The sequence below is a fragment of the Oncorhynchus gorbuscha genome, linkage group LG18 (assembly GCF_021184085.1).
Source record: "Oncorhynchus gorbuscha isolate QuinsamMale2020 ecotype Even-year linkage group LG18, OgorEven_v1.0, whole genome shotgun sequence".
NCBI lineage: Eukaryota > Metazoa > Chordata > Actinopteri > Salmoniformes > Salmonidae > Oncorhynchus > Oncorhynchus gorbuscha.
In genome coordinates, this window is record NC_060190.1 from 36,532,092 (window position 1) to 36,547,829 (window position 15,738).

General features: G+C 41.7%; 1 protein-coding gene across 2 annotated transcripts in view; it reads left to right on the top strand.

Moving 5' to 3' along the window:
- The window catches only part of LOC124002365, a 57,131-nt gene extending 44,187 nt beyond the window's left edge, over nt 1-12,944 (top strand). For both annotated transcript variants that reach the window (XM_046309737.1, XM_046309735.1), the window contains 6 exons: nt 505-694; nt 1,148-2,059; nt 8,323-8,519; nt 10,243-10,289; nt 10,806-10,868; nt 12,200-12,944. In XM_046309737.1, coding sequence (XP_046165693.1) covers nt 505-694; nt 1,148-2,059; nt 8,323-8,519; nt 10,243-10,289; nt 10,806-10,860 — 1,401 coding nt within the window. In that variant the 3' untranslated portion in view covers nt 10,861-10,868; nt 12,200-12,944. The remainder of the gene's footprint in view (nt 1-504; nt 695-1,147; nt 2,060-8,322; nt 8,520-10,242; nt 10,290-10,805; nt 10,869-12,199) is intronic.
- Nucleotides 12,945-15,738: the final 2,794 nt, after the last annotated feature.

Here is a 15,738-nt window from a genome sequence, read left to right on the forward strand (position 1 = left end):
GTGAAGTTTGGGCTAGCTAAATGGCTAAGTCGTATCCATGATCAAATATTAAATTAACCCCAATACAAAACAAATGACTTGATCCAATCAGAGTAATTGATTGAAAAAATTCTTAGTTGATTTCCTGCAATCAAACAAAATATTTTGAAATAGTTTTACTTTTGCAAAGTAATTTGTTTTTGGAGATCTTTACAAAACCCTTTCAAACTTTTAAATACTCTAAGACTTAAGCCACAATTGCCGATAGCCAATGCAGTAGCTTTGAAAACAGACACTTTCATTTTGTGAGAAAACTGTATATAATGATCTACAATAGCCTGCTCCTCTGGCAACTCCCTTCACTGAGATCTGAGTTTTCATCATTAGAAACATTCATTAAGCATGATGTATTATTCAATAAGTGCCATTTAAAACCACTTGAAAGTATTTCAGGAGGTTTTGAATTGTTAGTAGGGAATGAATGTGACCCGTTCCATCTCCTCTCTCCTGCCGTCCATATCACAGGACACCCCATTGAAGTTTGTCAGAGTGCACAGCACCTCGCCCAGAGAGGCTCTGACGAAAGTCCGGGGGGTCATTGAGATGTACATGACCCTGATGGCCAAGAGCAACGGGCCCGTCGACTGGAACTGTGAGGAAGAGTATGCAGAGGATTACCAAGAATCCACCACTGCCCTCCCCACCCCCACCGCAGGTAGCAGGAGATATAAACTGATAATTATGATAATATCTATTAATATCCATTCTAAGAGATAGGTAGTCGTTTTGTATAGTATTACTGGTGGTTTCAGTCTCCCATAACTACCACATACTTTAGTGATTGTTATTGCCATTTGTCCCCCGTAGTGGTATATTTTATGAGCATAGGCTGGAAAGATCATCTTTCATTTGGATCTGTCATCTTGCATGTTATGAGGAAAATACCTAAATTAACACCAGAAAATCTCGAAAACACACACCTCAAAAATACCTCATGTTAAAAAGCCAGCAATGCTCCAGGAAATTATTAAGAGATTCTGTGTATATGTTTACATTGCTGTTTCAGAAGAAAACATTTAGCCACCCATGATTACTCAAAGCTGTTTTCAGACTGTTCTCTTAGAGCTATTTACCCTAACCATTCCCATGTCCCTGTCCTCTGCCCTAGCTGAACCTGAACCTGAACGCCGGTGTACATGTCCGACAGTGGGTCCGGTAACCCCTGATGTCTCCCTGGTGTCCCACAGCGTATGGAGCAGTCCCCCACAGCCCACCCTCTCCCAACTCACCTCGATTGTGCCTCCCAGGCCGACTCATCCATCCCTGGGTACCAAGGGCGCTGAGCCCCGGGTGTTCCTGGTGAGTTCTGGTACCGTAAGACCCCCCTTCCCCAGGGAGCTGCAGCGGACTGGCCCCGATGGACGTTCACTTGGAGGGGGCAGAGAGGGAGATATACACTGGGACTTTCATCCACCTTCACCCAATGGAACTGAGTCAGATTCGGGACTCTACCAGGCAGTTGCTGACACCCCGTCTGCCACGAATGAACCTTCCCCGTCTTCCCCTCCTGGTCTGGTTCTCCTGGGGACCGTTGGCTCCCATGACGAGACATTTTACTACCCCCAGACTGAGAGGATAAGGGAGACTTCCACAGCCCGACCAGCAGGGAGAGGAGGAGCAGGCTCACCCCACAGTCACTTCGCTGTTGCTGGGGCCAAGCTGATCACACCAGTCCCTTTTCTTTACAAGTTGATTGGCATCACCCCCAGTAGTGATGAGAGCACTGCCTATGTGTTGGCCAAGAGGTCGCTGGATGCCAGGAATTATGGAATACTTCAGGATTGGGTTTCAACACAGACCCCTCAACTAAAGGACACTAGAGAAAAATACCCAGGCACAGAGAGATATTTACATGACTGGAACCCTCCGATTGAAAGCACTACGACCGAAGCATCTCCACGTTTGAAGATGACAGTGGAGGAGCCAGACAAACTACACACCACTACAGAGGCACACAACCAAGTCATGAAGACTGAGCCAAACCATCCTAGGACATCCTATGAGGAAGTATTCAGCACAGGTAAAGCAAAGCACCCTGTTTAAACTACTTTGTGAATCCCAACGGATTCAAACTACACACAATCAATTTCATAGAGATTAGCAATTTATTTGACTGCACTGGTATTAACCCTCTAGAGTCTAAGCCCTGTCTAAGCATGGGGGGGTCTGTCCTAAATCTGAGAGATATAAAAAGAGCAGGAAACTATATAGACGTTTACACAGATCAGACACGGACAGATTGGGATTAGCTCGGTTTCAAGGGTGTGTATTTAAACAATAAATGAAAAGAAAAGATTAGGTCTCCCCCCATGATACCTTCTCTGGGATACCGTCTTCGGGCTCCGGGTCTTGCTCAGTACCTTGGTCTGTCAGGATCTCGTTCGGAATGCCCACCTGGCTAAAGAGGTGGAACAGCTCCCGGGTGATTCCCTTGGATACCACCGGCCGTAGGGGAATGGCCTCGGGATACCTGTTGGAATAATCTACCACCACCAGGATGTACCGCTGTCCTCGTGCTGTTTTCACCAGGGGTCCCACTATGTCGGCCCTACCCCAGCCCTCTCTCCATGGTTTTGCGGTCCTTTGGCCTTGCTGACTGTCGGTTCGGGGTACCCATTGGTGGGGCTGTCCCTCCGTTCCCTTGAACGGTCGAGGACTCGGGCCGGCTCCCACTCAGCAGGGCCTGAGTGTTTTGATTCATCTCCACTGCTTCCAGGAGGCCCTCCAAGGTCTGGGGTATTCATAGACTTGCTGCCCTCTTCATGTTGTGGGGTAGCGCCCGTAGAAGCGATCCAGGACCACTTTGTCGAGGATGGAGAGGATGGATAAGTCGGTTAGGATCCATGCCCTGGTGACGCGCAGTAGGTCTCTCATCTGGGCTCGGGGGATGCATCGGGTACGAACCTCCAGTCTTGGAACAGTTGAGACCGATTGGCCATCCTTCCCGTAGCACTGTCCGTTCAAACGTACAGAGGTATGTTTCAATGTCATCGTCTTCCATTGCTTGATTAAAAACTGGTTGGGATGTGATTCAGGAGACACTCCTCCTTGCAGCTTCCTGCTTTCCTCAAGGAGGCGGATGTTTTGTAGTCGCTGTTCCTCCAGCGTTCGTTCCTGGACTGCCTGTTGTGCTTGTTGGGCCCAAACGGACTGAGCTATCAGCTCTTCCATACTGATGCTGGGTAAACATCAACCACGATCTGACCACGTTATCAGAATGCCCACATTCTCCTCCACTTGTGGCAGACCGGGGGGCTTGGTCAAGACGTTTATACAGATCAGACACGGACAGAGTAGGATTAGCTCGATTAGCTCGGTTTCAATAAATCAAAAGAAAAGGATATGTCTCCCCCATGAGACCCTCTCTGGGATACCGTCTTCTGGGCTCCGGGTCTTGCTGTATCCTGTCAATCACAAAAACTGAACTCCCTCCTTTTAGCTTGGGCACCGTCTCCAACTATACGGAAGTCACCTTTCTTCCCCCAGTCCCTCTCCTTGTGTGCTGCCCTTCTGGCAGCTTTATGGGACTCGTACAGCTGGTGAGCAATAAGCCGTTGATTACCCACCAGCTACAATCAGCCCCAATTAGTCCTGGCAGGAGAGCCCGTCAAGACTTGGTACGTCCATCGCCTCGTGATGTAGACTCCGTCTGCCACCAGGCCTCGAGTCTCCCCCTGGTGGCTGACAATGCCACAATAAAAAAACGTATCCCCTCATTTTAGTAACTAAACTGTTCCATGTATATTGTACTTACATTCATTTTTTAAATATTGTACCGGGGATCTTCAGATGAGAGAACCTTCTGGAGAACACCATCGTGTTCGTGGGAGTTTCAGCTTTCCACAGACAGGTTAGTGTGCAGGACAAACCATTTGAACGCTACAGACGTTTTTGTGAGAATACTGATTTGGGGGATTTCTTATGGTCTGACAAACAGCTCTAGCTCGAGCCAACTTTCACAGCAGATGCTGAAGGGCAATGTCGGCTGATGTGGTGGATTGAGATGCAACCCATGCAAAAAACTGATATCTAGCTTAACCTCTTGCTCCTACCTGGCACGCAGGCGTCCCATCTAGAGCTCTGGAAATGCAAATGCGCTACGCTAAATGCTAATAGTATTAGTTAAAACTCAAACGTTCATTAAAATACACATGCAGGGTATTGAATTAAAGCTACACTCGTTGTGAATCCAGGCAACAAGTCAGATTTTTAAAATGCTTTTCGGCGAAAGCATGAGAAGCTATTATCTGATAGCATGTAACACCCCAAAAGACCCGCAGGGGACGTAAACAAAATAATTAGCATAGTCGGCGCTACACAAACCGCACAAATAAAATATAAAACATTCATTACCTTTGACCATCTTCTTTGTTGGCACTCCTAGATGTCCCATAATCACTATTGGGTCTTTTTTTCGATTAAATCGGTCCATATATAGCCTACATATCGATCTATGAAGACTGTGTGATAAACGGAAAAAAATAGCGTTTCATAACGTAACGTCATTTTTTTAAATTCAAAAAGTCGACGATAAACTTTCACAAAACACTTCGAAATACTTTTGCAATGCAACTTTAGGTATTAGTAAACGTTAATAAGCGATCAAATTAATCACAAGACGAAGTGTTTTCTATAGGGGTCCGTCTTAAAATACTGTCCGTGTATTTCTCAACCAAAATATCCGGAAGAAATGGGCTGTCTCTTGTTCGTTTGACCAAGAAACAAATCCTAGGCAAATGACAAGACTGTTGACATCGTGTGGAAGCTGTAGGTACTGCAAACTCAGCCATATTTAATGTCTTTCGCCCATAACAATTGGTTGAAGCGGCGGATGGATATATTTTTCCACTTTCAGTGATCAGATTTTCCTGCACTTTTCAATGAAATGCACGTTCTGTTAAAGTCACAGCCATGATTTAACCAGTTTTATAAACGTCTGAGTGTTTTCTATCCACACATACTAATCATATGCATATACTATATTCCTGGCATGAGTAGCAGGGCGCTGAAATGTTGCGCGATTTTTAACAGAATGTTCGAAAAAGTAGAGGGTCGACTGAAGAGGTTAAACAGACTAGTTGTGATGGGGATTTCCATGGGGTGAGGAACTTGTAGATCAAGGGTTAACCTGATACTTACCTGATACTACCAAATGCTGTGCTATTACCATTTCACCATGTAATATATTTAGAAAACATTTGTGCAGTGACTATAGGACCTAGGCCTTCAGCGGGACCAATAATCTTCCAATATGTTGTATCAAACTCAAAAAAAAACTTACAGAAAACATAGCATCACTTAATGTGCCTGTCATTATATCTTCTGTAGTCCGACCAATGAGGAGCAATGCTTTTTGATTCCATTATGAATGAATCAAACATGCCTGGCCACGCTTTGGGCTGCAGGACACGCAGAGACAGAAACGGCATAGTCACACGTGACACAGCATAAAATAATGCAACCAGCAAAATAAAAAACACACTGTTTACACAACCTATGGTAGCCTAAAACCACCATCACACTATCAGAAAGACTGACAAAAACAACACCTTCAGCACTCCATGGCGCTGAAGGTGAGACAATTTTGGTCAAACTCATAGACAAGGCTGATAGACAGGCGACAGCAGTCACACACGGCATCAAATAATGTTAGGCCTCATGAAATCATAACAATACAAAAACACAATCATTTATTTTCCAAAATGAATATTATCTGTTACTTCCCATTGCAAATATATTTGATCATGTTCATCACACTAAGGGACAGATCGAAATTTACAGAATGACTACCTGGAGGAAAATGGGTGAGGGTCATGCTTTTCAGGGCTAGGAGAGGAGTTCGTATTTTTTCAATTGATGAAATTTCAATATTTCTCAGAAATAGAACTAGTTGCTAATTTAGGATATACATAACGATATGTGTATGATACCGCCCCCTCATCTCTGATTCTCCGCTGGGAGCGCAATATCAATTTCAATATTGTGGTCTCAACCAAATGATCCATAGCCTATAGGCTGTGAAGTGCCTGCTTGGATAAACACAGAATACGTTTATATTTCTAAAATAGCTGCTGGAATGGTGTCAATATAATTAGTCTGCATTACACACTGCAATGGATATTCCAAACCTGAGCCCCGGCCTGCTCTGCCCTTGCTGATCAACAACATTTGTGTGTTGCTTAACCAATGGCTGTGCTGTTTAAGGCTACAGTGGCAGTTCAGGAGGAAAGTCAAAGGTTTCTTCAGAAAATAGGCCTTATCCAAAAACGCACCATCTTGTGGACGGACTATCCTATAGCCCATGTTCTGTTCAGTTTGAGACGGAGAGCGCGAAGATAAGGAAGACTAGAGGTCAACTTTGATAGCTTGCTACTACTGTAATTGATGTGATGAAAAACAAAATACAGCATTTATTGCCCATTATGTGTCATTCAGATTTATTGACCTCACAATAAGCCAGATTCTTACATTATGGTGCTGAAACTTGAACCTACTCTGTCTGGGGTGGAAAGCAGGCCTAACTACCATGCTTGTATTCCTAATAACGTCTCAGATATAATTATTTGTAAACGGGGGCAGATTCATTGTAAACAAGACACACTGATTTGGCATTGGAGAAATATGATAAGAGGAACACACAGGCCTATCTCTGTCCATACTTAGCCTGTCATTTTTGTAATTTGTGTGTCAGCAAAAATGTAAAATGACATAGAACTGCATGACATTTTTATAAAAGGCATTTCTTTTCTCAGACCTGCAAATATGATGATAGAGTCATGCAATGCTTTTACTATAAAGGAGATCTTTCCACCCCTATTCTTGTTCCCGGTGGTCTGCGAATACACAATATTCTGGCCTGTAGCCCTGTGCACGTCAACATTCCTGTGTTGCCATAAAATGCTTAGAGGACGAAGAACAGTTTCTAAAACTGTATATCTAAGGCTCTGGTCTGTTCAGGAAGTGAGGGTAAACGGTAGACATGTTCTCTGCTATGCACTTTGTTTTCATTATTATTTTGGGTATAGGGGTCACTAGTTTTTTTTCAAGCATTCAGGGAGGGCCATCCATTTTCATTTAAACATCCGATTTTCTCCATGTATCCTTCACTCCCTAACCAGTGATCGGAAGTTCATGTTCAGCAATTTTTCATTGCTTTCAAAGAGATAACTAATAACAAGTGAGTTGCAAAAAAACAACAACTGTGCAACTCACTAGATGAAGATAATTTGCAAATTAAGTTTGAAAGAGTGTGAAAGTTAATCTTGAAAAGGGTGTTGCTAGCAAATGAGTAACATCCACCTTGAAGTTGATAACAGCTGCTACAGCTGCTGTCCCCATTGTCACTCTACTACAACACAAGCTAACTAACGTTACTAGTATTAGCATGAGAAAACTACTGCTTGCGCCACTGATTGTTTTTTCTTGCGCTCTCAGTAGTGACCTGTCTAAGCCTTTAAGAAGGCCTAGACACATGTCTTTTTTTAAACTGTCCCACCCATTGCAAGTCAAAATGTGATTGGTTCACTCCACTGTCACCCCAAGATTCACCTCTAATACAGTTGAATCAAAGACAGTACAGTATGAAGCTAAAACTGCTTCTACAATAGAATCTCCGATCACACTTGTAGACAATGTTATGGCGATGTTGGCTAGCAAAGCTCCTGCGTACTAGAAACACTTCTACTAAGGTCGTCTCTCGCCAAACTGCCATGTGCAAAGGCACTCCGTCGATATCAAGTTGTTTTGCATGAAAATGAAAACGTGTCAGTTTGTTGTTTTCATGAGGTTGGAGTAACAACATGTTTAACTTCTTAAGACATTGGCTCAAATCTCGGTTGTGCCTTTAGATTGATAAAATGTAAAGCTAAGGAATCATTTTTCACATCCATCATTGACTTCTCTAAGACCAAACCCCGCCCTTTGGTTGGATTCGCTCGCAAAGGCCTTCTGTGCAGCTTCTGAAGGCCTAGCCAATGGCTTGCTGAGCTAGCTATATATTTCTACGCAGAGACCACCAAAGAAAATCGTGATTGGATATTTTTTTTCTCTTCAGTATTAACCCTTCTCTTTCCAACACAAACTGAAGAGATGACATCAGAAGATCATCAAAAGCATTGTAAAGATGATATATAAATGATAACCCTTTAGTTTGAATTTAATAAATGCCTAGATGGCACTCATGGTTCCCCACTGCACTTCGTACCATCAAATAAATGCCCTTGAGCATTGAATAAAGATTCAGTCTCCAAACAATGGCTCATGCTCTTCCTCATTCTCCCTCAGATATCCTGTCAGAGAGGACAGCTGCAGACGATGCTCCTATTTCAGAAAGGTCCAGTGAAGGCTCAGTGAAGGAATTCCGGCACGGGAACACTGGTCATTCCGATCTAAGCATCTCCTACCAGACAGCCTTTATCATTGCAGCAGTGTGCAGCGGACCAATCTTGATCATTACCCTATTCTGTCTCAGTGAGAAGAAGGTAAGATGGATCACACACTGAACAAGATATGCATTTGTTGGTCACAGATACTTTAAAAAAAGTAGGGGCATAGATAAGAAAACCAGTCAGTATCTGGTGTGACCACCATTGGCATCATGCAACGCGACACATATCCTTCGCATAAAGTTGATTGTGGCCTGTGGAATGTTGTCCCACTCCTCTTCAATAGCTGTGCGAAATTGCTGGATATTGGCAGGAACTGGAACACTGTCGTACACGTCAATCCAGAGCATCCCAAACATGCTCAATGGGTGACGTGTCTGGTGAGTATGCAGGCCATGGACTGAGGAATTTTCAGCTTCCAGGAATTGTGTTCAGACTTTTTCAACATGGGGCCATGCATTATCATGCAGAAACACGAGGTGTTGTCGGCAGATGAATGGCAAGACAATGGGCCTCAGGATATCATCATGCTATCTTTGTGCATACAAATTTGGCATTGATAAAATGTAATTGTGTTCATTGTCCATAGTTAATGCCTACTCATACCATTACCCCAACATTGTTGGCAGTACATCCAATCGACCTCACAACCGCAGACCACGTGACCACGCCAGGCCAGGACCTGTACATCCTGCTTCTTAAGGGTGGGCTTATTTCAGGCAAAGTGAGGGCAATGTGGAGCTGATGAGCAAAGGTGCATTGGCACAATATGGGCAGTTTACATGGGTCTAATGTTTTAACCCTCATTGGGCCCACATTGTGCCAACATTGTGCCAATGTGAGCATTGTGTGCTGGCAAAATAGTTGATTATTTCAAGCAAAGTGAGGGCTGCCCTCAAAGGATATGGGCTATCCACACTGGGACACACTGGGGCAATGAGTTGATGAGGAAAGGCACATGAGGCCAATATTTTAGCCTGCATTGTGTTAATCTGGACATCTTTGATGGGTTAGTGCTTAATGCAAAGTTAATGAAACACTGAAAACAGCCTGAAGTGATTTCAGTAGCACTTCATTCTGTAATGCTGTGTCAGACAGTATTTTTTTGGTATTGTACTGTCTTCAAAGAATTCCCTGCCATTGATAACATACAATTGTGTTTGTTGTCCGTACCTTATGCCTGCTCATACCATAACCCCACTGCCACCATGGGGCTCTCTGTTTACCATGTTGACATCAGCAAACCAATCGCCCACACTTCACCATACACCTGGTCTGCAATTGTGAGGCTGGTTGTACGTACTGCCAAATTCTCTAAAACGCCGTTGGAGGCAGCTTATGGTAGAGAAATGAACATTCAATTATCTGGCAACAGCTCTAGCGGACATTCCAGCAGTCAGCTTGCCAATTGCACGCTCCCTCAAAACTTGAGACATCTGTTGCATTGTGTTGTGTGACAAAACTGCACAATTTAGAGTGGCCTTTTTTTGTCCCCAGCACAAGGTGCAGAATCATATTCTTTATATGCCACACCTATCAGGTAGATGGATTATCTTCACAAAGGAGAAATGCTCAATAACAGGGATATAAACAAATTTGTGCCACAAAATGTGAGAGAAATAAGCTTTTTGTGCATATGGAACATTTCTGGGATATTTTATTTCAGCTCATGAAACATGGAACCAACTATTTACATGTTGCGTTTATATTTTTGTTCAGTGGTAGTTTACATCTACCTCTAACAGTGGGGAAAAACTATGCTAACTCTTCCCTCTCTGATTCCTCAATGAAAATCGAATTACATTTTTTTTTCTTCCAGAGGCTCCAAGCCCTTATCCACAGTACCAGCATAATTGAAAACCAGAGGTACATTTATTTAATTATATCCTTAAATGTCATGTAAAAATAGAAAACATAATGAACAGTGGAGTCCTTTGAAGGCTATTTACACTAATCAGCGTGGCACTATTGCTAAGCAACGACAACCACAGCACAGACATTATGGCATTGGTGTGTTACAGCTACAGAAATTGTCAGGTGATGGACTCATTGTTTTGGCTCGAGATCATTTGCAACTTATAATGAACTCCAACTCATATCGATTTTTCCTGTAAAGATATCTGGAAAACCTACATTATAGGCTATATAAATGTTAGACAGCAGCATTTATTGGTATGTTCAGTGTTATGCTAGTGATCCTGGTGTCCATCCCTATGTCCAGATCAATGAATGTATTGTTTCAGATAATTGATTAGGATAAAACTGCAGAAATGGTCTGTTCTGTTGCAACTTATTTTTACATAATGAATATGATACCTCACCCTCACAATGCCATTGTCTAGTCTGCACTGAAACCTAACCTGTGCATAACATGGTCCACAGGGTATGCAGCAGCATTGAGGACATTGAACTACAATATTGTAAAGCCAAGGATTGAGAGAGCTGGTAAGAGCCACTACCCTTCCTTCCCACTTCTTCAGTGAGAGTGAAATGCAAAATTATTTTTGGATGTCATTAGAGAAGATCTGTAGAGTTTCACTCCAAGACGCTATATATCCATTTTCATAGACATCGGTAAATTAGGTTTTATTGTTTGATGGTTTCATTTCAAAGAGACAAATAATGTTTTTTTGCTAAATGCTATCCATCAAAATTAACAAAATATATATTTTTTGATACATCCACAAATTATACTTAAAAAGGGTGGAAAAAAAGATTCAATACAGAAATATGAGATCTGTATGTAAAACATTTACATTTTACATTTTGAGAGTTTGGGACGATAGGTTCTGAACCCATATTGGTTTGAATGGTGCTAGAAATGTTTATGTTGTATTCTTTTGAACTTAACAACATGAATTGGGGTATTTAGAGTACTATATACATAGAGAACATTGAACGGAACAAGGCAATGTCAATAAGTAAATTTGGATAAAAATGCAGAAATTTAGCAGATGCTGTTATCCAGAGTGACTACAGTAAGTGCAATGATCATAAGATAGATAGGTTAGACCACCACTATCACCGTCAAATATACAGGATACAAAATCTATGAATAAAAAAATTGAGAACAGTTATATTTTACACACACATGGAGGTACGTACACATAGGCAATTATTTCTGACAAAAATGCACAAACGTGAAAATATGTGGAAATAACATCCTGAACCCTTATTCCGCTTCAAGCTCTTAAAATGGCCAGAGTCTGGTTTTGTTTTGAGTCTTTCATTTCAAATGGTATTTATGTGTCTCAATTACTCAAGAAGGGTATCTGGGATTGTGGCCCCATATTTGGGATAGACTGGATCCTTATTGAGATCGGAGAGAAACAGTGTAATACTATTCCTAGGGACCTGTGTTTAGGACAATGATGTCACATGACCTGGATTCTAACATTTATTTAAAGCTTTGTCAGCCAACTATCCCTTTTCTTTGCGTCAATTGGTCAAGCATCAACCCCAGACAATTAATGTCATTTTTGGTGTAATTCTCTTTCCTACACAATGCTTATAATAAAAGGTTCAAATCTATGTCATGTCACATGATAGCCCATAACCGGAGGTGTAAAGTAACTAATTACAACTACTCTCGTTGCTGTAATTGAGTAGCTTTTCCGAGAACTTGTACTTTTGAGTGTTTTTCAGTAATTGTATTTCTACTTGAGTGTTTGTATTTAAACTAATTTACTTTTACTCTGAGTAACATCTCTCTCTCTCTCTCTCTCTCTCTCTCTCTCTCTCTCTCTCTCTCTCTCTCTCTCTCTCTCTCTCTGTAGGATTGGTTTAACCTGCCAGTAAGAGATCAACAACCACGTAATTCATCAAACAAGAGAAGACATGGAAATTTGGCAACTATTTACCTCTTGTGAAAGTTTTCAATTTTTTGTATATAAAAAAAAATGTCTAAAGGTACCTATTTTTATACAAATTAAGTTTATATTGCTTGAAAGATTTAACAGAGAATCATATGCTCTCCAAATTACACAATATCGGCATGCTTCCCTTTTGCTGTCAAAAAGGTTTGAGTGAATTTATCTGTTACACACAGCGTTAACTTGACTCTCAACGACTGTTTGGACAGTTTCATGCGCACCACACACACATCTTTGATCTTCCATGAAATAGAATGGACCAAACAATCCTACAAGTTTTGACCTAGTAGCCACCAGCGCAACAGTGCAAGTCAACATTAAACTAAAGGAAGTCTTTCCATGTGACTGAAAGAGTCTCATGACATTGTTCAATGGAGTTTGGCCCCATGAGCCAAAGCAATACAAGGTGTCATCACCCCAAGTGGACAGAGGATGTATTTTTGGAGATCAATAGATTGAATACAAAACAGATTAAATACAAACAGAACACCCATAGTTATTTGTTTTGAGTGTACTCCCTACATGCCATGCAGCATACTATATTAATTTGACTTCTGATATTCTCTTGTTTTATCCCCAGCAAATGAAGAAAAGGATTTCAATATGTCTCTCATGCCATGATGCCAATTAAATTGTGTTATACAACGGGTAATTTGGATACTGGATGCTGATTGGTTGAGTTAGTTATTCACAATAATCCAAGACAAATGCCAGTTCCATTTTGATTATCATTGTGCATCATAAACTTTATATCACAGTAAAAAAAGCATCTACACATTTCCCTTTATTTCTAGCCTATCAGTTGATTTTCAACAGCGGAGATGTAAACATGCTTGTTTATTGTTGCCTGAAATGTTTTAGACTATAGGATACCTAATCTTACGCTATCAAAGTTAGACAATATCGGCCTACTTCCCTTTTTATTGTGAAAAAGGTTTGAAGGAATTCGTCAGTAATTATTGTATACCAGTGGTCACCAAACTTTTCAGTCAAGATCACTTTGAGTCAAAATGCAAGCACAGATCTACTGCTTGGATTATTTTCAACATAGCTTAAAACACGTAAGCCTATGCAACATTAACCTATTAAAAACAGTACTGTCGCAGTAAGGTTTGTGTAGTAGGCTATAGGGCCAATACATTATCACTGCATATTGGCTTTGCTTGAATTGCCTTGCCAATTAATTGTTGTTCAGACCATTGAAAAAAATATATATATTTGAGGTAGGCTCCAGGATCACACCCTGTAATAAATATTTGTATTTTACTGGGCTGATGGTGCCTGCATCTGATGGTCAGTCTCAGCGGAGGCAGAGCTGCAGACTGAGGGTCCGCCACTCAACGTTCCTTCGCTCTCCCTTTCTTCCACTGACCAAAATGGAACACTGTCTTCCAGCTGATGGCAAAACTCGAGTGACACTGCATTATTCCTGCGTCATGCAAAAATGTATGTTGTTACTCCTATGAACAAAGAAAGTGAAATGTTCCTTGATATTAAAAAAAGACCAAAGCCACTAATAATAACAAAAAAGCTTATCAATACACTTCCCTACTCATTCATTAGAGCTCCAGTATTTGTAGTGCACCTGTTAAATTCCCCAATAAGAAAATCAAAAATGGTCTCTCAAACAGAAAGGGGAACTTACAAAAAGTCATTGACAACAACCAAAAAAACAAGTGAGGTTTTAGGAAGGGTTCGGAAAGACACTCATGAGGTTGTCCACAGAAAGTTGACTACTGGGACCTAAAATAAACCCACAATGAGCACCCACTAAATCAGCCCAAGAAGAAGCAAAAACCAAAGAAAATCCACACGAAAACGTAATGAGGAACCAACTCAAAAAGCGGAGCAAAACTAAAACGGGGACGACCAGATCAAGGCTTGTTTTTCTAGAAATCAGAATAGGGAGCGCCAACGAAAGGTGTTGAGCCTCCGTTTCTCTCAAGAACTTTAACATGAACTCGCTCATCATAAAAACAGCAGCTCCTTACAGTATTCATTGACAGTCTCTCTCTAGTCATGGTTTTAAAAGTTTGGAAATCTCACAGTATCAACTTCGCTGTAGCTTTTTTTAATGCCTGCTACATTACTGCAGAGAAATCGGAGCAATCCGATTGGCAGTGCACTTGATTTGTACCTTCAGACACATGAAATGGTTCCACATTTAAATCGGAACACCGCCTACATAAACGTTTGGTGACCGACTAGAAAAGCCTTAGAAATCAACCAGTCGATTGCAATCGCCCGGTTGGTGACAACTGTTACACACAGTGTTAACTTGACTCTCAAAGACTGTTTGGATGGTGTCATGCACACCACATAACTTTGATCTTCCGTGAAATAGAGGATTCTCTGTCACGGAGAAAATATTATAGACGTCAAGAAAGCCAGTCAGTTGATTATTGACAAGTTGTTACAACACAGTTAGGATCAGCTTGATATCTCCCTTTAAATAAAGGACACACCGTGGCTGCCTTCCAAGCAATACGAACCTCCCCAGAGAGGAGAAACAGGTTAAAAAGGTCAGCGATAGGCTTGGAGATGAAAGGGGTAGCAATGTTAAATAAGAAAGGGTCTAAACCATCTGACCCAGATGGTTTCTTGGGGTCAAGTTTAAGGAGCTCCTTTATCACCTCGGACTCAGTGACTGCCTGCAGGTAGATCATTTGTAGCAGGGCAGGGGAAAAAAGAGGGAGGAGCATCGGGGCTAGTCACATTAGAAGGGGTGGGAGATGAGGAATGTTGGACAGGCAAGGATGCATGGCTAAGTCAAATTGAAATCCTGACTAATGAAGTGGTGATTAAACAGCTCAGCCATGTGCTCCCTGTCAGTAACAACCACAAAATCAACATTAAGGGACATGGGCAGCTCTGACAAGGAGGGTTTATTCTCCAGGTCTTTAACCGTTCTCCAGAACTTCTTGGGGATAGACCCACAGAGAGAGAATTGCTCCTTAAAGTAACTAACCTGCCGGATACCCTGAGTGCACTTATTTCTCATTTGCCTAAACGAGAGCCAGTCAACCTGAGTGTGTGTGTGTTCCAAGCCTTTCGCCAAATGGAATTCTTGAGGTGGAGTAACTTTGCCAGATCACTGTCGAACTAGGGGCTGAACTTGTTTTTAATTCTCATTTTCTTTATGGGGGTGTGTTTCTTAACAATACCACTGAAAAAAAGCCAGGTCATGAAGGAAGGCTTGCTCAATAAAGTTTTTTAGCAAGCTTCTATGACAAATCAGGACATGCCATTTCACTGAGCAGCCGTTACAAACACAGGCAGTAAAACAGTGATCACTAAAGTTATTACAGAAAAACAAGACTGATATGTCAAGACTGATACGATTATTTGTGAGGATAACATCAAGGAGAGTAACCTTTTCTTGGTGTTTGGAGTCATACCTTGTGGGATTGGTAATAATCTGAGAAAGATTTAGGGAGTCCCAT